General features: G+C 41.0%; 1 protein-coding gene across 1 annotated transcript in view; it reads right to left on the reverse strand.

Annotated features, from left to right (window-relative positions):
• Positions 1–1,234: 1,234 nt before the first annotated feature.
• The window catches only part of LOC124593940 (sodium channel protein Nach-like), a 273,902-nt gene continuing 251,401 nt past the window's right edge, over positions 1,235–23,735 (reverse strand). The window contains exons 11-12 of the mRNA XM_047132290.1: positions 12,101–12,207; positions 1,235–1,922 (exon numbers count right to left, since the gene is read on the reverse strand). Coding sequence (XP_046988246.1) covers positions 1,684–1,922; positions 12,101–12,207 — 346 coding nt within the window. The 3' untranslated portion in view covers positions 1,235–1,683. The remainder of the gene's footprint in view (positions 1,923–12,100; positions 12,208–23,735) is intronic.

The following is a 23,735-nucleotide window of genomic DNA, read 5'->3' on the forward strand; positions in this document are numbered from 1 at the left end:
GTCCATCCTACACAACACCTGCTCCCAACCCCTTACCTCATGGCTCATACCCCTGTAATAGACCTAGATGCAAGACCTGTCCTATACATCCTCCCACCACCACCTACTCCACTCCGTCACAAACAACAACTGTCCCATCAAAGGCAGGGCTACCTGTGAAACTAGTCATGTGATCTACAAGCTAAGCTGCAACCACTGTGCTGCATTCTATGTGGGCATGACAACCAACAAGCTGCCTGTCCTCATGAATGGCCACCGACAAACTGTGGCCAAGAAACAAGTGGACCGCCCTGTTGCTGTGCATACTTCCAAACATGACATCCTTCATTTCAATGGCTGCTTTATAGCCTGAGCCATATGGATCTTTCCCACCAACATCAGCTTTCCCGAATTGCACAGGTGGGAACTTTCCCTGCAATACATCCTATGTTCTCATAACCCACCTGGCCTCAACCTTCTATAGTCTCTGTCCTCACCCATCCAGCACCTTCCCTGTTCGCATTCCAGCACTACACAGCCCTCATTCCACCATCACACCCAGTCTTTTTACTTCTCTCCTTTTCTGCTGCCTCCCCCCCCCCCCCCCTCCTTCCCACCTCTCTCCTGCCCTCCATCTGATCTGCAACACTTCACTGTCTGCCACCCCTACCCTACTATCCCTCCCCCTCTCCACTCCTTCATCCTCCTTATTCCCATTCTCATCATGCATAGGTGGTGCTGCTCACAGTGTGGTTTCAGTCGCCTGGGACTGCAGTCGTGTGTATGAGTTACATTTGTGTGAGTGTGTGTGTGTGTGTGTGTGTGTCTGTCGTCTATTTCTGACAAAGGCCTTACTGGCCAAAAGCTTTATTTGTGACAGTCTTTTTGTTGAACCTATCTGCAACCCAGCATCGCCACTATATGGTGAGTGGCAACTTTCCTTTCATAATATTAGTAAATTCCATCCTGGAGTTTTCATCGTTTGAAAGTGATGACACATTATTTACATAACGTCTGCTGTGATATTCATGTAAATCTACTATGTGCTAACAAAGGTACCTGAGGTATAGTCCAGGAGAAATTCTGGAACACACAACAAATGTGAAGTACACAGCAGTGGCTAGACTGCTGTTGAATGCTGTCACTGAAAGTGTGCCAACTTCAATCAAAGTAGCAACTATACTCCTGGTTAAAATATTTATTTATAAGCATTTAAGCATACATAGTGTACAACTCTTTTTTGTATTGATAATGTTATTAGTTTATCATTAATAAAACTTATTTGTTACTGTAATACAGAAATATTTCTCTCTTCTATTGTACTGCTTGTCTAATCTCTGAATAATTTATTATACTATGATATCTCTGTGACACTACATGTGAGTGAATCAGCTATGAACTCTGTTCTTGATGGCACAGTTTTTTAACACAAGACTTTTTCAGTACCATTTATTTTTAACATTCTGTATCTGTTTCTATTCGACTGAGACAAGCTTCTGTGTTATGTACACATCATATGCATTAATCAGCTTTTTATTTCTTCTGTATATTTTTGTATCACAGATGCAGGTACAAAAATTATCACAATCAGTACTGAAGTAAAAATCACAGTATACACTCCTCTCTCTCTCTCTCTCTCTCTCTCTCTTTCTCTCTTAGTCACCACAGATGTTACACAAGAACAAATGGGTGATGAGTTTCAAGTCAGAAGAAACGATGTTTCACAATGTTGTCATTGTCCAGTGGGACTGGTAGGGTGAAGACATCTTGCTGGCCTGTCTTTGAGCTGAGATTCACCACTCTCATTTTCTTCCTGCGTCTTGGAGCGACAGTATTGAAACTCCTCATGTGTAGAAACAGCCTCAGTGTGAAGAAATACAGTAGCTCAATGACTGTCATGAAGCTGCAGCCTAGAAACAAGCTGAAGATTCCTCCAAGCGAGGCTGAAAAAAATCCATGCAGTTCATATCATAGTTATTAATTATTTCAGTTTTGTGCAGATGTATCTATTATATTGTCACATACCAGAAATTCAACTGCCTCTATGTCTGTGCAAATACGAATCTCTCTTTCCCTCCCTTCAGCAATGTCATCATGCATTCATTAACCTAGCATGAGGAAATAAACTGAGGCTACTTAATATAAACAGCTTTCCTCAAAGTAACAGCTTTCCTCTAATATCATACATACACTTTTTATTCTGTTTTTATCATATAGGTTGGGCTTGGTGGCCAAGTGGTAAACTGTGTGACTGAAAACACATTCCAGACACATTGGAGGAACTAAACACAACATGACATGTTTCCGAATACATTCGACCACACAATTTGCCTCCAGCTGTCACTGACAACTTTGGCAACTCTTCCCAACAGGAGATCAACACCACAATTCCAGGCTGTATGATTGCACCTCTGTCTACATTGACTTTGATTACAATTTGAAACAGATTGATACCTTGTGTTCCTGCCTACCCACTACCTCCACTCCAATACAGATGGCCCCTATGCTTGTCACATCCATTGACGTTCACTCTGGAAGATAAATTGCTGGCTCATGTCAACTGCACTGATCCCTCAACATATGCTGTCACTTTGATCAGATCAAAATCTCTCTGGCCTGCATGGCCTCCATACGCCAACATCCCTGCCACCGATACTGCATCTCCACCTCTTTGGATATACTGTCAACAACCTGTATGTACACACCAGACACTTTCCACTGGTTCAGTGCTCATATCATGCCCACTGCAACCTTGAGAAATAGCCCAGTCATGTCTTGCAAAGCTGCCAGCCACAGCACAACCAGCTGTTCTCATCAGCACCCATTGCTGCAATATCACTCTCACATTCTCTTAGGTGCTCCACACTATGGGGTTTGGGGGGGGGGGGGGTGAAGCTGGGGATGGGAGGGAGCTCTGTGGTAACATCAACGCTGATATACACTGCTGACACAAGATAAGTGGAATATCTGTGACCTGACCACAGACTTTGATGCTTTCTTAGCTTCCAAGCAGAAAAGATGTGCACCATTTACTGTGTGTATACTCATGAAATTAAGCATATTATTGTTCCATACCATGTCATACCTCCCATTATATCATACCCAAATGAACACTTGCACTACAGGTGCAAATGTCTGTATCATTAAAGAGTGCTCTCTATCCATACTAATGGATTTAATACTAAAATACACTGGTGTGCAAGACTTAAGGAGAAAAGTAACTTTCATACGATGTGTCACTGTCAAATAACATGGCTTGATGAAACTTGGACATTATACAAAAAGAACTGCTACAGGATAGTACTTAAGGTAACTGAAAGAAATACACAATGAGACAAACACAAATAACACTTTTATTTGAAGATAGTAATTTACACTGAGGCCACCCTGATCCACGACAGTCCCCTGGACATTACAAAAGGAGGGATGTGGTTCTCAGTAGGGTGTGTGACCACCAAGGATGGCAATGCATGCTCTGAAACATGCTCCCATGTTGGCCACAATGTTGGTATGAAGTTCTTGTGGTAGGGCATTCCATTCCTCAACCAGTGCAGATGACAACTGCTGGACGGTCACTGGCTCCCCAGTGCATCTCATGCATACTCAATGGGATTTAAGTTGGGTGAACTGACAGGCAAGTCTACTTGCTGAATACCCCCTCGTTCCAAGAGCTCCTCCACATGTGTTGTTCAACATGATTGCACATTGTCATCCATAAAACTGAAGTTAGGGCCAAATGCTCCCCTGAAAAGACATGCACAGCGAGTGAGTACCGTGTCACAATATCGCTGATTGGTGAGTGCACCATGTTTTCAAAGACTTGAGGTCAGTACGCACATGCTACATTATGTCTCCCCATACCATAAGATCTGAACTACCAAACTGATCATGTTCAAAAATGTTTCTGGGTGCATTACATGTTCCCAACTGTTGCCATATGAGAAAAGTCCAGAATCACTACTCAAACTGAATCTGCTGTAAACCAAAAAGAACATGTAACCCTCTCCTCGATGGTCCTGTCGCTATGCTCTCAGTATCATTGCAAATAGTGCCACCAATGTGCAAGAGTCAATGGAACACAATGTACTGATCATCAAGTACAGAGGCCACCCCCATGCAGTGGCCATGTCACTGTTGACAGTGAGACTGCATGTTTTATATTTCTGTTAAATGTGGTTGCAATTGCACCCACTGTTTGACAGGGCTCCCTTCTTACCTGTTGCACAATGTAGCAATCATCTGCTGCTTTAATTGACCTTTGTTGACCCTTACTCTCCAACAGGTAGCAGTGCCTGTTGTTGAAAATGCTGTCCGTGCCTTTGGAAGAATGCTGTGGGCAACACCAAACACCTGAGCTATACTGGTTACACTCCACCCTTCTTCCAGTTTCCTGATGATTCTTCAATGTCTGAAGTCATCCAAATGTTTCCCCAGGCCCTGTTGTAATGAAGAACACCAACACAGTGCACCATAGTTGGTCACTGATTGGCACACACTATCATTTCCTGCTCCTTCAACAGCCTCGTGTTGTGCAGCCAGCTCCATTTGGCACTACAGTCAAGCTGACCTCATGCTATGTTAAGTCCAGCTTTCTGTGCATGAGTGGAATCCCTCCAGTAACATGCTCCCACACTTTGTTCCATTTCCACTGAGTTGCTAACATGTTATGTTACTTTATCAATCTTGTCCTTACATTTTGCAAAGTAGTGTAACTGATATATAAAATCATTCCTAAGCGTTTACACAGAACACTGATAAGGATTTCTTAGCCTTGGTAACATATTAAAATTTAAAAAAAATATATTAAAATTTTTAAAAGAACCTGGTTGATACATAATGCCTATAGCTTTAAAGACTTGTGGATACATTGTGGATACATATGGGGGATGTGTACGGCGCGCGCCAGCCCCTTGCGGGACCGCTCACATTGCCACCCGTGCCGCCCCTGCGAGTCAGCCTGCATGCCATTCAAGTGTTTCTTTCGTCAGTCAACTTGACTGAATCGAATTACCGAGTAGTTGTACCTTTCTACGTAGCACACAACCCGCATCATCATATTTTATACGTTTCTGCCTGGCACGTAGGTAGCTAACATGTACCTACGAGAAAAGTTGCGGCCATTCTAGTGATCTCGATACGTTATTCTGTCTGGCATTTGTTCAAGAAAAGTCATGAATATTCTACTGTTTTCTTGTACAGAGAACCTTCAATACATCGTGTTATAAATACGGATTATTTGCCGAATAGGAAGCTAGTTTACATTCAGAAGCAGAAATATTAAGACTGAAGAATGAGTAACTAAAAAGTCCTAGTTGTAGCAAGTGCAAGTGTGAAGATTAGTCAAGAGTGAGAGTGGTCAGTTGATTGTGAAGTATTAATAATAGTAATTCACAGTTATTTCTCATTAAAAATATTGATTATTTTTTATTACGGTAAAAGTAAAGGTAGCTCAAGATATCTTTCGTGCGCCCTCCTATAGGGATCTCCCACTGCTCTAAGTGGATTAAAAATAATTAATACATGAAACATTCCACGGCATTATACACAAGATGTTGATAAGGACTTCCTTGCTCTACAAACATATTTTTGTTATAGGGAAAATCTAAATAACTTTTAAAAACTTTAAAAAAAAATGTGTGTTCTTTTCTTGCTATTGGATAATTGTACAGAGTGGCACACATAAAAACAGCCTGAACTGGAATGTGAACACATGTGAGTAGCATTACTAGCTTGACAGTTTCTTTGCCACTTTCCAACAGCAGTGGCATGTGAGTAGTTCATACAGAAAGTAGCCGTTATAAACCATGTACTTCATTGTCATGCCTTATTCCATTGAAGAACATGTGTTCATTGTTGAAGAATATGTGCGGTCTGAATCCATTAATGTTGTTCGTGACACTTTTGATGAAAAGTTTCCTGAAAGTAATATTCCTGCAAAATCAACGATTCAGAACCTAGTGAGAAAGTGGCGTTCGACAGGCAGTGTTGTTAATTCAAAGAGAAATAAGGCACCAACTGTACGTACACCTGAAGTTGTAGCAAATGTGATGGCACACATTGAAAGAAGTTCCTACAAGTCAACATGACGATTATCACAGCAATGTGGAATATCTCGCAGGTCAAGTCAACGCATCCTTCATGGTTTAAAAATGAAACCTTACCATATGAGTGTTGCTCAGCAAATAAAAGAAGCAGACAAGGGCAAGCATACACATTACTGTAATTGGTTGTGGGAAAATGTCACTGGAGGCATCTTGATGCATTCCTCTTTTTTCTGACAGATGAAACTTGGTTTTGATCTATCAGGTTACATTAATTCACTTAACGCAAGACACTGGACAGCAGAGAATCCCCATGGCGTACTGCAAAAGCCGTTACACGATTTAAAAACTGGTGTATGGTGTGCTGTATCTGGTAACAGAATTATTGGGCCATTGTTCTTCAACAAAACTGTCAACACACATGTTTCCTTGCAACTCTAAAATGAATTTTCAATTCTGTTAACTCCAAATGAAAAATGTTGTGCATATTTCCAGCAAGATTGGGCAGCTTCTCATACATCAGGTTTGTCCTTACCTCATATACATACTGATTTTACAGAAGAGAGGACCGTTAGTAAGGTCTTGTGGCCACCCCGCTCTCCCGAATTGTCAACATGTGACTTTTACCTCTGGGGATTTCTAAAGGCTAGAGTCTACTGCCACAATCCCAGAACACTTGACACATTAAAAAATGACATATGTGAAGAAATTTTGAACATTCCTCAAAGAGTACTGAAAAGTGTTTTCCTTAACATGCTTCGACATGCACAACTTTGGTTGGATGTTGGCGGAGAACATTTTGAACACAGACTTTCAATTCCTTTCTAAATGCTCATTAAACTAATAAAAGTAAATCTGTTACTTAAACTGTTAATTACATAGTTAATAATGAAATTGTACAATAAAAATGCAAGAATGTGATGATGTACGTTGATTTTATTCATTCATATTCCTTTCAGCGCAGGGGCCCGTTTTATGTGCACCACTCTGCAGAAGGAGCTGTGTAAGCACCAGGCTGAAAGCAACAGCACATTTAAGTTCCCTTCGTCGTGTCAAATTTGCACTGTCAGAGTGTTGCACGTTGCTGCTGCTAAGGTTTGGTAATGTCTTGTCTCAAATCTAGTAAGGTTAAAACATGTCTTTACAAAGTTCATAATAATTCCTATGTGCAAAACCACTTTGTTCATTCAGCAGTTTTTCTGGGGTTTTTAAGTGGTGGGTGTAAATCTCCAGCTGTTCTAGCACATTCAGATAAAAACTTTTTGGAGTTCTATGTATTATCTACAGTTGCTCACGTATTGTGTTAAATTCATGTGCCTGTCTGCAGTTTAGTGTGTCTTCCTTATGGTAAGTAGCAATCTATCATTTCCTACATTGTTAAATTAAATGTTTGCTATTTGCACATGCACTCCACTGTGAGTGCTGTCTGATTACTGTGCTTGCAATGTTCCTTGTACTGGATCTCAAAGTTTCATCCAGTCTGGCCTATATAATATTTATCACATTTTGCACATTTAACATTGTACACCACAGGATTATTGTATAAATTCTTTTTTGACATGATGGATTTATAACTTAAAGTGTGCACCATTTGCCCTTCATTTTGATCTGTCACAGCAATGCAACTTGTGTCCTACATCCAAATGCTATTGCTACTTCTTTAACAAGTAATTATCTTTGTAATTCATCTTTTGTGAGTGGCAGTCTGAAGTCTCTGTTGCGTACTGCGTAAAAATGCTCCTTATGTTGGGTTGAGTAGCATGTGATCTCTCCTTTAATACTACCTGAGCAAGTATCTGTTCTGACGATTCTGAAAGCATGCCTTCCTCTCTCTTTTTTACAGTCAAATCTAAAAAGTTAATTGTCTCATATGAATGGTGTTTTCAGATGCTGCTCATTTAATAGTTCTGTTATATCCATTAATTTTCTTCCCTTTAAACAACAAAATGAAGTCATCAACCTACTGTCTGACATAAATCATCTCTTTAATTTCTGGAAAAGAGCTATAAATGTTTTTTCTCTACAGTGTTCACAAAAATTTCAGCCATAATGGCTGATAATTAATTTTCTGTGGCTAAAATTTTGTGTTCCGTCAAAATCCTGTTGTTAAAAAAAAGTCCAAGCATTCAAAAATTTCTTCATTTAGGCCATTATATCAGGTCTATAACTGTATAAAATTTATTGAAATTGTTAACCTGAATTAGGAAAACCTACTCTGATAACATATACGATAAAAAAGTAATATAAAATATTGTTAGTTTTGTATGACAGTCCTAGTAAACTATTAAATATCTCAAAATAAGAATGATGTGAGATACACCACTTGTGCTCTAAGGCGCTCATATACAAGTATCTCAAACCTTTTTGGTCAAATGAAACATATGATTGTGGGTCCACAACCAATTATACTGAGACAGGGAACCAGTTGTCAGAAATTCATGTTTATTGTGTTATGGACACGTACAGTGCAATCCGCATAACACAACAAAGTTTATAGTGGTTGTGCACATAGATGATCATCAGTCTCAATGCATGCATGGCAATAGTGCATGAAGTTCTGCCAGATTCCCTTGAAGATGCCTGGTGTCTGTTGCACCAGGAGACAGGCAACTTGGATCCTAGCAAATAAGTCTTCATCCTTTCTGCAGGTGTTTCATACACCAACATCTTGATGTAACCCAAAGGAAAAAGTCCAAAGGCATGAGATCCAGTGAGTGGACTGGCCGTGGGATAGGCACCTCCACTTCCAATCCACCGATGATGGTTTGAGTTGTTCAGGTGCCTGCAGACATTAAGACTGAAGTGGGCAGGTGCACTGTCATGTTGAAACCACATCCTTTCATGAACAACAAGGAGTCTCCAAGAACTGTGACAGCACATATTGCAGGAACACCAGGTAACATGGACCAGTCAAATCGGGAGGCAGCAAATAATGTCCTGTTAGGTGATCTTGGACAATGTTCACCCACATGTCGACAGAAAACTGTTGCTGGTGGCTGCTGATGTGGGTGGGGTAGGGCTTGCCCTGACTCCATAAAAGGCTGCTGTGGCAGTTGAAAATACCATCATGGGTGAATGAAGCCTTATCCACGAACAATACAAACTGTACGAAGTTCAGCACTACAGCACTTTGGCAGTTAAACCATTGATGGAAGTGAACATGGGGCTCTAATCCCATTTGTTCCACTGTTTGCACACATTATTTATGACAGGGGTGCAATACCTGTGCCACCAGTAATCTCCACACTGTATCCTCTGAAGTTTATGTTTCATGGGAAAGTTGATGGGTGCTTATTTCTGGGTGGTCAGCCACATAATCCAACACAATCTCCTCAAAGTATGGTGTTCAGACAGGAACCTTGGCTGGTTCTCTGTGGTGTGAACAACCCTGTCTCTTGTAAGTTGGGTATCCCCAGAGATAAACTTCTTCCAGTTAGGACGACAGCTGTTGGGAAAGCGTGCTCTGTACATTTGTGTTGATTTATGGGGGATTACATCCTGCAGAACTGTACATTAGCTGCATCCCTGCCAATTCTCGTGATGGGTAACATTCCACCTTTGACTATGTGTCATGGGCTGCACACAGTAAACACTTTGTCATGGACACATCACAAGCTCTCTGAAGCAATGGACAATTGATACCAGGGATAGTGATGTGCATGCAGCACAGGTTAATGCACTGGTACGGTGCATGTGATCATCACATGATGTATGTGCTATGAGCTAAGTTGTGTGCAGAATGTCTGTTTTCTGGTCAGAGGAGTACACTGTTTATCAGCCATTTCCTGTTCCAGTGTACAACAGACACCCAAAAACTTTGCGAGAATGTGCCCGAACTGCATGCACCATTGTAATACATCCACTGAGACTGGTGGTCACCACTTTGAGCTACATTGTTGTTATGCTGTGTAAGCTGTGTATGTCCACAACACAATAAAGAAGCATTTCTGACCACTGGTTCCCTATCTCAATATAGTTGGTTGTGGGCCCAAAGTCACCTGTTTCAGTTTGATTCAAAAGGTCTGAGAGTGCATAATTCTAATTACCCACTGTACACAGCACATGGTGAATAAATATTTACTATATCTCAGTTGCTCGCCTCAGAAAATAATTCCAAGTGACAATTGCAAGTGAAAGTTTGCAAAAAAATTAGTATTTTTATCTACTATCCACCACAATGAGAGATACTTTAAATGAAAAGCATCCTGACCTGAACATCTTCATTAGTTTGTCTTACATGGAAAATTTACCTGAGAAAATAATAAAATTACAAAGAAAGAGAATGTTGGCCAGTAATTACAAAGAAAGAGAATGTTGGCCAGTACTTAGCTTCAGGGGCTGCAATTCCAAGTACTGGAGATAGGCAAATATGAAGGTAGGAAATATTACACCAGCTTTTCTAACTGTTACTTCCTTCATCATGGATGGAAGAGGGATATATTGGGAGAAATTAGAAAGGAGGGGAGATCAATGAGAGAGACATACCTGTCATGAGGACAAGCGGAGGCAGAAGAGATCACAGTAAATAGCAGCATGGTAATTTTTCTTGTTTAGTTTTGCTAGACTGAGATTGTCAGATTATATACCACTTTCTCTGTTGAAGATTTTCAACAGAAACCAAACTGAGCAGTTATTGCCAGAAAAGTGGTTCCATATTCTGTAGTAGTGTAGCTGCTCAAAAATGTTTCAGAATACAAGAGGAAGGGAAACGGTCTGTAGTTAGATGCCACTTACTATTACATATTTCAGTATTTCAGGAAACCAAATTTGTCTGATTATGACGGCAAGTGAAGAGGGAGGGGGGTCAGGGATAGGTGCACTATGAAGTCAGTATATCAATCAGCAAGAGAAGAAATTCTGGAGCACACCTGTGGGTAGATTTTGGTATTTCAAGAAATCAGTTTTCAATTTGAATTCTAGATATTTTTCTTGCTCCTTTTTGTCTGTTAGGTTCTGAGATGATACACCAAAGGCCAAATTTCTGTGACTTGTTTTTATCATCCTAACCTCTGACAAATCACTGATGGCATAGGCTGGGGACTGTTCTAGTAAGTTTTTGGATTTTCTTGTTGGCTTACATTTGAACCTAACTGCCATATACTGACCATATTTACACTTATCAGCCAAAATGTATGACCACTGCCCACCACGACATTGGATAGTGTCTGGTGGCATTGCAGGCATGTGACTTGGTAACAAAAGTATGTAAGTGGAGCAGACACAAATGGGGGATCACCCTAGTGAAGATATTGGCTGCAAATGGGGAAATACACTGAGATGAGCAACTTTAACAAAGGGCAGATTAATATTACACAGAGCCTGTGAACAAGTATCTCAAAAATGTCAAAGCTGGTCAACATGCTGGCCTAACAACATCTGCACAGCTGCAGTGTGCATGGGACCATTGAGATTCAACTGTTAATCAATGGAAACATGTCAGCTCTTCAGGTGAATCACATTTTTGCTACACTAAGTCAATGGTCATCTCCACAAATGAGGTGAACAACAGCTTGAAACATGCAGTGCACCATGGATGCATGCTGGTGTGAGCAGTATTATGCTTTGGGAGACATTCTCCTGCACTTGCATGGGATCCATGGTAATGACAGAAGACATACTGACAGCTGCGAACCATCTGCATCCCTTCATGCTTCATGTCTTCCATGATAGCAATGTCATCTTTCAGCAGTAGTTGTCCATGTCTTGGAGCCAGAACCCTGGATTGAGGAACATTACAGTGAACTAACACTGATGTCTCAGTGACCAAACTTGCCTGATATAAAAGCTTTGGAACCCATCTGGGCCACTGCCATGCGTCATCTGTGGCTGATTATTTACATGAATTACATCACTTGTGCATAGACATCTAGTGCCACATACCTCCACAAGCCTACCAATAAACTGTCAGAGCCCTGATATTCAAACTGTCAGATCTCTGATATGCAAAATTAGTGGTGTATTTTGTTCCAAAATCAGACAAACAAGTTATTAAGCAGAAGATCATAATGTTTTGCTTATCAGTGTATGTCAAATATGCAGGTAAGAAACATACATGTAATATTTAATACTGAGGAACTTACAAAGCAAATCATTCCAGGAACTTATGATGTCTCGTCTGGTTCGAGTTGACACATGACTGCCAAAGTAAAAGTGGAACAATATCCTTCCCGTAACATTTTTGCCAGAACTGCAAAACACAAAGAAACTTTATTTACACATTTTACAAAACATTAAAATGTTAATGACTTCATAAGTGCTTTAAACATAAAAATCAGAACTGTTATACTTAATTTGAAGTAGAAGACAGATATAAATAATAATACTACTTATGGCAAAATAAGTTTGTCTATTACCATCTGGGCTGACACATACATTCATTGAAAATATGGTTTCTATATTTCTTATATCAGAGATATCATTGTAACTGTAGAAAATAATTACAGTAATTAGAAGCATAAAATATATTAATAATGAACAAACAAAACTGCAACTAAACACTGTAACTGTTGATCAAGTGTAATGACATTTACAGAAATTGTGGATATAATTTGTATATGTTGACTACATACGTTTCTTGAAAAAAATTAATGATGGACAGTTCTTGTAATTCATTACATAAGGCGCAGTACATATTGTGTCATGGTAGAGAGCCTATTTGGAGAACTGGTCTCAAGAGTGTGTCACATTATGACAAAACTGATTCAGTACTTTCCATTTGATCCATTCCCATTTTGATCTTGGATGCAGCTTGTCAGAGGGCTCATCTTTTTTCTTAGTTATTAACATATTACTGACTACTTCACCTTGCTGTCTTTTTGTGGGGCATCAGCAAATAGGATTGTGATTTGCCAAGACTCTCCTGTTGGATCTTCACCTCATTCTTGGCAGATAATGAGAATGCAGTGAATGTCGCCCATCCCACATGGCCACACTGACCTTCACTTCAGTTGTGATCTCCTTTCATATTGATTGCAGTGCTGCACTTGATAAGTGCCTGTGATCTGCTACCTCACTGATCACACTCACTTACCAACACTAACATTACATAATCAAATGAGCAGAGTAAAGGAGGAATTTACAGTGGAACATCTTCTAAAAAGGTGCTCTTTTTATTTTACAATTAATTATTGCAAACTACATCTTAATATAAAATTTGGCTCAACAGGTGGCTCTGAGCACTATGGGGCTTAACAGCTATGGTCATCAGTCCGCTCAACAGGTATTTGAATTTTAATTGAGTTAGTGCACCAGAATTCATGGAGAGTTTGACCACTGTGTCTGACCCTTATCCTGGAGGGGCTGCTGAACATCTGGTGAAAATGCAAGTCACCCATGGTGGAGCCAGAGCGAAATATTTGGAGGATTCTCGAGTTTTGGTCCAGAAAAATTGCTGGAAAAACCAAAAGTAAGACACAGTTTTTGGGAGCACACATCCTTTACCAAGAGATGATTGGACTTGCCTCAAGCCCTGAAGGGTGGGAGAAGCATAAGTAGTTCATCCAGAAATATAATTTTTTGCAGGAGGCAGCATAATCACAAAATTATTTCCAGCATTGTTACTAGATGGTTGGTAAGGGAGGAACCAGTGTGTAGCATAACAACACCAAAGTTCATGCATGTCTGTAAGAAAAGGCACTGTTAACGATCTACAACTGTATGAAATAATTTCAAAATTAATTTGCTGACTGCTGCGAATTTCTTTACATCAGCTGTATTAGATATAGATCTACTACCTATGTAGGTCTACTACATAATAGTGATGTATGAAAATTTGTGCCAGAAGGGACCTGTTGTGGGAATCTAATTAATATTTTGAGTATTAGGTGAAGAATTTAGTGGACTTGATATAAGAATGTAGACAGTGTGACATATTGGGGTCAGTCTGGGGAGTGTTTTTGATGAATAGTCCAATTGGTTAAGGCCTACACTTGCAGCAAGCAGGAATCCCAGCCCAGTCTGGCAAAAATTTTCATATGTCACTACTGGGTACTAGATCCATACCTAATACAGCTGATGTCTAGGAATTCACAGCCAACAAATTAATTCCAAAAATGCCAAAATTGTATAAATTGGGAAAAGTGATATGTCTGTCATCACAGTTGGCTAAAATGTTATAAACAGGGGTCATAAGCCATTGTCTGAAGCAGAACACAATGGTTACTGACTCAGGATGGAGCTTCAACTGACGGCAGTTCCACCTCAGTGACACAATAAGATTCTGGTATTTCATTTGATATTTTCAAAGTTGCAATATGGACAGTCATTTAGGAAGTGACTTTAATTGATGTTTCAAAGCTATATTTTTGACTAAGAGGAACAAGATTTACATTATGTTATTGTATCATACTGTAGCTCACATTACTGACTACTTATTATATTCTAATACTTATCATATTGTAAACTCTCTCAATTCTGTATTAAACAGTTATTGATGGCCTTTGGTCATGAATGTGGGTGAAAGAAGGAGCAAGACTCAAAAATACACATTTCTGATCTCAGAAATCTTAGGAAATTCCTGTCAGTTATTAATAAAAATAATCAGCAAAAATGCTGCTGATGAATACTCCTCAAAGTGATAACACAGGAAATAAACTTTAAAAATGTTTATTCACCTTATGATGCCTATAACACTGTTTGCTTATAAAATACATCTGATTATGTTAATGGAGTCATTGCATGTTTTCATGATTTCTATTTTTTAAAATTCACTGCTGTAATTACAGTTTAACCATTTGTTTATCATGTTGTCAATTGACACCATCATGTTTCACCACCTGCAGAGTGGAAACACAGAATGTCTGCATTTCGTCACGCTGGTGGCAGTTGACAACAACCTAGTACAGGCATGTGCCACATGGGGCGCTTTCATCTCCTTTGAATAGGGAAGTCAACAGTCGAATGTTTGTCATGCTGGGTTACATGTGCTGTAGTATGTGGAATGTGCTTCACATTTTTTCCTTTCCATTTTGAGCCTGTCGAAGATTTATAGAAGACAAAGGTGTTACAAGGTTATTATGCCTGTGTGTTACTTTAGTGATTGTTTTTTTTTTTTTTTATTATATTGTTAGCTACATTTTTTCAAAACTGGCTGTTGTCATTTGACACCATTGTGACGATATGTGTTCATGTTGTATGGACATTCTCATTTTTGTAGGTAATATTTTTGATATTCATTTGAAATAATTTTGAAAGCTAACCGTTATTAATACATTTAATGGATATTCTGATTATTTTCATACATCACATAGCTCATTTCAGTAAATAAGTTAATTTTTCAGATTATGATATGGCAAAACTTTCCGAGAAGGAAATTTGTAATGGGTCGCGAAATTAAAGCGTCACCCATCCACAAGGATCAGCTCAGTTTGCAGGTAAATATAAGTTTAATTTAGTGTTTTGTTTATGTATTTGTAATATTTTGTTATGTTTGTAAAATATTTAAAGTTTTGTATTTTTGTTTTGTATGTTTCATGTCCGGAGAGAGCAGTGCAACTCGCGGAAACAGCATCTTCACTGCCGGAACCAGAAAGAAAATTGCTGGCCACTAGATGTCGCGGGTCAACGGCCAAAGAGCAGCAGAAGATCCTGTGATCGGGTTGTTGCGTCGTACCTCCAACATCAAATAAATAAAAATTTGTAATTTCCATTGTAATGAGGTCACAGAATGTTTAGTTCATGTTGTATTTTGTTCAGTTCTGTTTTGTTGAGTCTGATGCTCACATCTGTAAGTAGCATATACGAAGACAATAAAACAGTGTATGCTCTAAAGCTTAGATACGTGTTCAAGAATTATTTATGAAGAGTTATATTGAGGAAGAATTATTACTGAATTTTTCCAAGGTATTAATTTTCAGAAGAGTTTGATTTCGATTTTTGAATCTTAAAGGGTTTACAGTCTGATTTTAATATGGGAAAAATAAGATAACTTGCAAGAATATAATTTCCAAGAAGAAACAAATGACATCTAAATTTCAAAAGTTTGCGCAAACTAGTTGGAATGAGTGACATAATTTTGCACAAACAACTCAACTGAAGATGTTTTAATTACAGTTTCGTTCAAGAATCTTTTATAGAGAACTTTAAAAGAATTTAAATAATTTTTTTGAAGTGTTTTGTAAATGACGTAGGTGACGAAGTCTGCACATGGCCATATTTCAAACAAAAATCATTGAGTCATACGTGTCTTTACACTACGCTGTGGCGACCTTATAAACAGGACTTGTGTGCAAATAAAGGCACACTAGTACGAAAAAAGTCAACGCGGGTCTTCGTGGAGCCTTCACCAGCCAGGAGCGACTTCGCGAGTGTGGGCATCTGACGGAGCGCAGCCAAGCAGTATGGTCATGCAGTTATTCCACGAGAAGGTGCACCTGTTGAGCAACAGCTGAACGCTGTAAACCCCGACAACCTTTTTCTCCGTAAACTAACAGGCCTAGTACGTTGGCTGGGGGGCCCCTTCTGGTATTAACGGTGTTGCTGAGGGCTTCGCCTGTCTACGGTGCAGCCGGGCGTGGTTGCAGCAAGTGACGTCTCCGGTGTTCGACTCAGCGTCCCGCCAGTTGCGGAAGCGGGGTCGCAGCATCTCAGCGGTTGCATCGACAGCTGTTACTTCTGCAGCTCACAACAGCGCTCTGATCACTGAGAGTTACAAACTACAATATTAGTGCCCGGTCAGTGGTGTGTTGCACTTAGGGAAGTGTGCTTTTAATAGGATTGGTGATTACAAGTCTCCGTGTGTATTTAGTTAACATTTTTCAAAAATGTTGGGAAGTGAAATGTCGGATGAAGAGCAATCTGTGTCTGATAGGAGCATGAGATCCTTTTCTTTAGGTCTATGGCTAAGATGGAAACCAGATTGAAACAGTCTAATGTTGAGTCTATAGTTATTTAGACTAAAAGAGGAACTTAAAAGGGAACTTAAAGAGGAACTAACAAAATCTACAGACAGGTTACAGGAACATCTTAATGAAACCAATCGAGAATTAAGTGGTAAAATAGAAGCTTCTGAAATTGAGATGCAGGAAAAATTAATAGGACTTAGTAATAAGATTGCTGATAATTATAAAAGGTTAGAAGAGCATATCCAGGAATCACGTGAGGAAAAAGCTCGCAAGCGAAATGATATTACCGACTTAACCAAGAGACTAGATAATGTCAATGTCTTAGTTGTAAATGAAATAGAGAAAAATAATGTTAAGTTATGAGATGATTTTACTATGCAAACAGAAACTGTTCGTAGAGAATTATTAGAATCTATTAAAGAAGTCTCTACCAAAACTGTAGAGATTTCTTCAATAGATAATGTAGAATTGGAGACATTGGTTCAATGAGTAGAAAAGGACCATACTGAAATTGAAAATATAAAATCTTTAATTACTGATATATGCAATAATATCAACACTCCCAAAGATAATGATGTTGATGAAAGTACAGAGCGTTCACATCGTGAACAAACTGAAGAATTGATGTTAGCAAACAGTGTATACAGCACAGAGATTCGAATACAGGAAATTACTAAATGGCTATCAGAATTAGATAATAATGAAAACATTTCAAGTAGTAGTACTAATAACGCAATCAGAGACAACAGTCACATCATGTTTGCTAGCATGGAAGACAACAATGTAAATAAAGAAACCACCACAAGCAAATTCGAGAACTCCGTCTCTGCAATCTAAACAAAATCTGGCCATGTCTCTCACAGAATGTTGGGATGATATAACAACAAATTCGAATGTAGCAAGTTGATTTTCTGTATTTTAACCAGAAGGTGAACTTCACCCTATAAGCTTCATAAAGGCTTTTGAAACTTCATTATCTCCCAAATGGCGTAATGAAAAACGGGTTTAATTTGTAATAGGGCATTTAGAAGCAGAAGCCGCAGAATGGGTGGTACTGCATAGTACCGAATTTAAGGACTCTGAGGACTTTGTTAAGCAGTTTAAACAAAATTATTGGTCAAGAGGAAAACAAAAACACATAACTTTAGAGTCGTTAGACCCTCCTCCTTATTATAAACTGTGGGAAGGTTATAGAAAATATTTCGAATGGCATTTAAACCACGCTAAATTAATTGCAGAACCAATTATTGAAAGTCATCTAATACGAGTCTTAATTAGTAGATTACCATATTATGTGAAGGAAAAAATGATAGAAAGGGAATGGTCACAACCTTGCGAATTACTGGAATATTTAGCACAGTGAGACACACATAGTAGAGAACAGGAAGACGAGAAGTTTAGATTTAGTAGAAAAGAAAATTCTCGAAACAATAATAATTCAGAACCGCTAAAATTTAACAACAACAATCATAGCTGGTTTTGTTATATAAAACGTCAATCTAAAGATCAAGAGAGCAAACAAAATCGGGGTAACAACTCTATAATGCAGAAATTGCACAATAACGATAATCAGACAAATCACTCTCAAGTAATTAATGTGGGTCAAGTTGTAGGTGATGTTATCATAGAAAGTTCGGAAAACTAGTAAAATCCTTTAGTACGGGTCGACTACAGGGAACCGTTAGTCAAAATTATACAAGACCCACTTGCAATTTTTCATTAAGCTGCCAAAAGGAGGGTGATTGGCAACGAGATTTACATCGTGAAGACAACCAGATAAGAGAGAATATAAAACTTGCTGGCAGATTAAAACTGTGTGCCGGACCGAGACTCGAACTCGGGACCTTTGCCTTTCTCGGGCAAGTGCTCTACCAACTGAGGTACCCCAGCACCACCCACGACCCACCCTCACAGCTTTACTTCTGCCAATATCTCATCTCCTACCTCCTCAACTTTACAGAAGCTCTCCTGCGAACCATGCAGAACTAGCACTCCTGAAAGAAAGGATATTGCGGAGACGTGGCTTAGCCACAGCCTGGGGGATGTTTCCAGAATGAGATTTTCACTCTGCAGCGGAGTGTGCGCTGATATGAAACTTCCTGGCAGATTAAAACTGTGTGCCGGACCGAGACTCGAACTCGGGACCTTTGCCTTTCTCGGGCAAGTGCTCTACCTACTGAGGTACCCCAGCACCACCCACGACCCACCCTCACAGCTTTACTTCTGCCAATATCTCATCTCCTACCTCCTCAACTTTACAGAAGCTCTCCTGCGAACCATGCAGAACTAGCACTCCTGAAAGAAAGGATATTGCGGAGACGTGGCTTAGCCACAGCCTGGGGGATGTTTCCAGAATGAGATTTTCACTCTGCAGCGGAGTGTGCGCTGATATGAAACTTCCTGGCAGATTAAAACTGTGTGCCGGACCGAGACTCGAACTCGGGACCTTTGCCTTTCTCGGGCAAGTGCTCTACCAACTGAGGTACCCCAGCACCACCCACGACCCACCCTCACAGCTTTACTTCTGCCAATATCTCATCTCCTACCTCCTCAACTTTACAGAAGCTCTCCTGCGAACCATGCAGAACTAGCACTCCTGAAAGAAAGGATATTGCGGAGACGTGGCTTAGCCACAGCCTGGGGGATGTTTCCAGAATGAGATTTTCACTCTGCAGCGGAGTGTGCGCTGATATGAAACTTCCTGGCAGATTAAAACTGTGTGCCGGACCGAGACTCGAACTCGGGACCTTTGCCTTTCTCGGGCAAGTGCTCTACCTACTGAGGTACCCCAGCACCACCCACGACCCACCCTCACAGCTTTACTTCTGCCAATATCTCATCTCCTACCTCCTCAACTTTACAGAAGCTCTCCTGCGAACCATGCAGAACTAGCACTCCTGAAAGAAAGGATATTGCGGAGACGTGGCTTAGCCACAGCCTGGGGGATGTTTCCAGAATGAGATTTTCACTCTGCAGCGGAGTGTGCGCTGATATGAAACTTCCTGGCAGATTAAAACTGTGTGCCGGACCGAGACTCGAACTCGGGACCTTTGCCTTTCTCGGGCAAGTGCTCTACCTACTGAGGTACCCCAGCACCACCCACGACCCACCCTCACAGCTTTACTTCTGCCAATATCTCATCTCCTACCTCCTCAACTTTACAGAAGCTCTCCTGCGAACCATGCAGAACTAGCACTCCTGAAAGAAAGGATATTGCGGAGACGTGGCTTAGCCACAGCCTGGGGGATGTTTCCAGAATGAGATTTTCACTCTGCAGCGGAGTGTGCGCTGATATGAAACTTCCTGGCAGATTAAAACTGTGTGCCGGACCGAGACTCGAACTCGGGACCTTTGCCTTTCTCGGGCAAGTGCTCTACCTACTGAGGTACCCCAGCACCACCCACGACCCACCCTCACAGCTTTACTTCTGCCAATATCTCATCTCCTACCTCCTCAACTACAGAAGCTCTCCTGCGAACCATGCAGAACTAGCACTCCTGAAAGAAAGGATATTGCGGAGACGTGGCTTAGCCACAGCCTGGGGGATGTTTCCAGAATGAGATTTTCACTCTGCAGCGGAGTGTGCGCTGATATGAAACTTCCTGGCAGATTAAAACTGTGTGCCGGACCGAGACTCGAACTCGGGACCTTTGCCTTTCTCGGGCAAGTGCTCTACCTACTGAGGTACCCCAGCACCACCCACGACCCACCCTCACAGCTTTACTTCTGCCAATATCTCATCTCCTACCTCCTCAACTTTACAGAAGCTCTCCTGCGAACCATGCAGAACTAGCACTCCTGAAAGAAAGGATATTGCGGAGACGTGGCTTAGCCACAGCCTGGGGGATGTTTCCAGAATGAGATTTTCACTCTGCAGCGGAGTGTGCGCTGATATGAAACTTCCTGGCAGATTAAAACTGTGTGCCGGACCGAGACTCGAACTCGGGACCTTTGCCTTTCTCGGGCAAGTGCTCTACCTACTGAGGTACCCCAGCACCACCCACGACCCACCCTCACAGCTTTACTTCTGCCAATATCTCATCTCCTACCTCCTCAACTACAGAAGCTCTCCTGCGAACCATGCAGAACTAGCACTCCTGAAAGAAAGGATATTGCGGAGACGTGGCTTAGCCACAGCCTGGGGGATGTTTCCAGAATGAGATTTTCACTCTGCAGCGGAGTGTGCGCTGATATGAAACTTCCTGGCAGATTAAAACTGTGTGCCGGACCGAGACTTGAACTCGGGACCTTTGCCTTTCGCGGGCAAGAGCTCTACCAACTGAGCTACCCCAGCATGACTCACACCCCGTCCTCACAGCTTTACTTCTGCCAGTATCCCCCAATATCCTTTCTTTCAGGAGTGCTAGTTCTGCATGGTTCGCAGGAGAGCTTCTGTAAAATTTGGTAGGTAGGAGACGAGATACTGGCAGAAGTAAAGCTGTGAGGATGGGGCGTGAGTCGTGCTGGGGTAGCTCAGTTGGTAGAGCACTTGCCCGCGAAAGACAAAGGTCCCGAGTTCAAGTCTTGCTCCGACACACAGTTTTAAACTGCCAGGAAGTTTCATATCAGCTCACACTCCGCTGCAGAGTGAAAATCTCATTCTAGAGAGAATATAACTTATAAACCCATTATTAAAGGTAATATTAAAGATACTGAAGTAAATATTATAATCGATTCGTGTAGCAAAGTAAGTATTTTGTCTAAAGAATTATTTCAACTTAAAAGGAGATACTGGAATTTTCCAACCTTACCTGTAACTGGTGTGACAATTATAGGAGTTACTGGTAAAAGAAGTCAAAATGTTAGTGAAGAAGTTTATTTAACTTCTGAAATTTCTAAACAATCATTTTCTCACTTTTCACTTGTTGTAGCCAACTTAAACGTGGCTATAATCTTAGGTATAGACTGGTTGTGTAAGTATAAAGCTATATTAGATTTTAAGGACTCTTCCTTAACCATTCATAAGGAAGCATATACTTTTAATGTGGTGTTTTCTAATAACCAAATACCTGAAAATCATTACGAATCTTTACAAGTTAAGTACACACGGCCCATAAACCAATTAGTAGATTCTAATTATCTTGAATATGAGGTGTACCAATGTGAAGCTAGTAATAGTATCGAAACCGAAGTGAAAGAAAAATGTTATTCTATGAATTGTCTATCCGAACAAGAAAAAGAAGAGCTAGAATCTTTATTGTTAGAATTTAGAGCCGTCTTCTCAGATGAACTGGGAAGAACTTAAAATTAAGGATCAAAAACCTTTCTTTAAGAAACCTTATCCTATTCCAGTACAATTCAAAGAACCAGCTAGCAGGGAAATTGTTGTGACTCGCCGATCATTCAAAGAGCCGCCGCGCAATTACGCGCGTCCTCTACGTGCGGCGCTGTCTGCCAGCCATGCAGCAGCTGCACCACCTAAGCGGCCAGCCGAGCAGCGGCCGCTAGACTGGGACTCAGTGCTCATTCAAATGCTAACGCGTACACATGTCTTGCTTGTCAACTTGCTCTGTGACTTATATGTGTTGTGTCGTTCTGAAATATATGTGTTAAACTTGACGTTATAACAATTGGCGACGAGGTAGTGGATTTTTCCTTTTCACCGTTGACCCCCAGGATTCCATGGCTACTGTCGAGCAACTATTGCAAAATCTCCTTGAACAGCAAACGCTCCTAACAGCGGCGATTCGCGATTTCGCCGCGGCGTCAAATGCGGGGCGTTTCTCGTCGTTGGCTATACCTCCTTTTCCTCCTTACGACGAGACGGCGGAAGACTGGTCTGATTATGAAAAACGTCTTCGACAGCACTTCTTGGCATTTCATGCCACGGACGAACAACCATGTAAGTCTCTGTTCCTTTCCTGGATTTCACCTCAAATGTATCGGTTGTTGTCACAATTGGCTCCTTTGAAGGATCCTGCGTCTTTGTCCTTTGCTGAAATGTGCTCACTTCTGTCTATTTTCAAAAGCAAACGCATGTGGTAGCCTCTCGTGTTGCCTTTTATCGTTGTCAAAAACAGCCACATCAATCCTATCGCACTTGGGCTGCTGAACTTCACGGCCTCAGACGAAAGTGTCAATTTGTTACTGACGTTCACAAAGAATCCTATGCCGATTCCATGGTACAGGATGCTATTATCCGGTCGGCGCCCGACAAAGAAGTTAGGCAACGTGCCCTTCAGTTGGCGAATCCGACTCTAGATGAAGTTCTCTCCATTGCGCAGTCTTTTGAAATTTCTCGCGCCGCTGGGGCGCAAATAGAAGCGTGGGGTGACGTCGGGGAAATACAACCTCTGTGCGCTGTTGACGACGCGTGCGGCGCGTCCCCGCCGGCCGACTTGGCCACAGTGCACTCCCACGCGCAGCCTCGGCCTAGCCGTAAACGACCTGCTAAGGAACTGCAGCAAAACCCCCGGCAACTTCCTTCATGTCCGCGGTGTTTTACGAAACATTCACGCGAGGATTGTCCCCAACGTTGGGCTGTGTGTCACAATTGCAAAAAGAAAGGTCATGTGTCTTCCGTTTGCAAATCCGACCGCATACATGATGATCATGAACATGATGCTGATTCTGATTCTGTGTTGTCTGTCAATTGCGCTTCTTCCCTTTCAGGGAAGTTATTCCTCACTGTCCAAATCTTTGGTCGAGATGTTTCCATGCAAGTGGATACAGGTTCTGCTGCCACTACAATTAATTCTCGGACGTATCTTCAGTTGGGTTCTCCACTCCTGTCACCTGTCACTCGGCAATTACGGACGTACAATAAACAGAAGATTCCTCTCTTGGGACAGTTTAATGCTGAGGTATCTTACAAATCTGTCGTTCGCACTGTTCCCATATTTGTGGTCGACCAGAGCAACACAGAAAATCTTTT

Source organism: Schistocerca americana, chromosome 2 (assembly GCF_021461395.2).
Source record: "Schistocerca americana isolate TAMUIC-IGC-003095 chromosome 2, iqSchAmer2.1, whole genome shotgun sequence".
Taxonomy (NCBI): domain Eukaryota; kingdom Metazoa; phylum Arthropoda; class Insecta; order Orthoptera; family Acrididae; genus Schistocerca; species Schistocerca americana.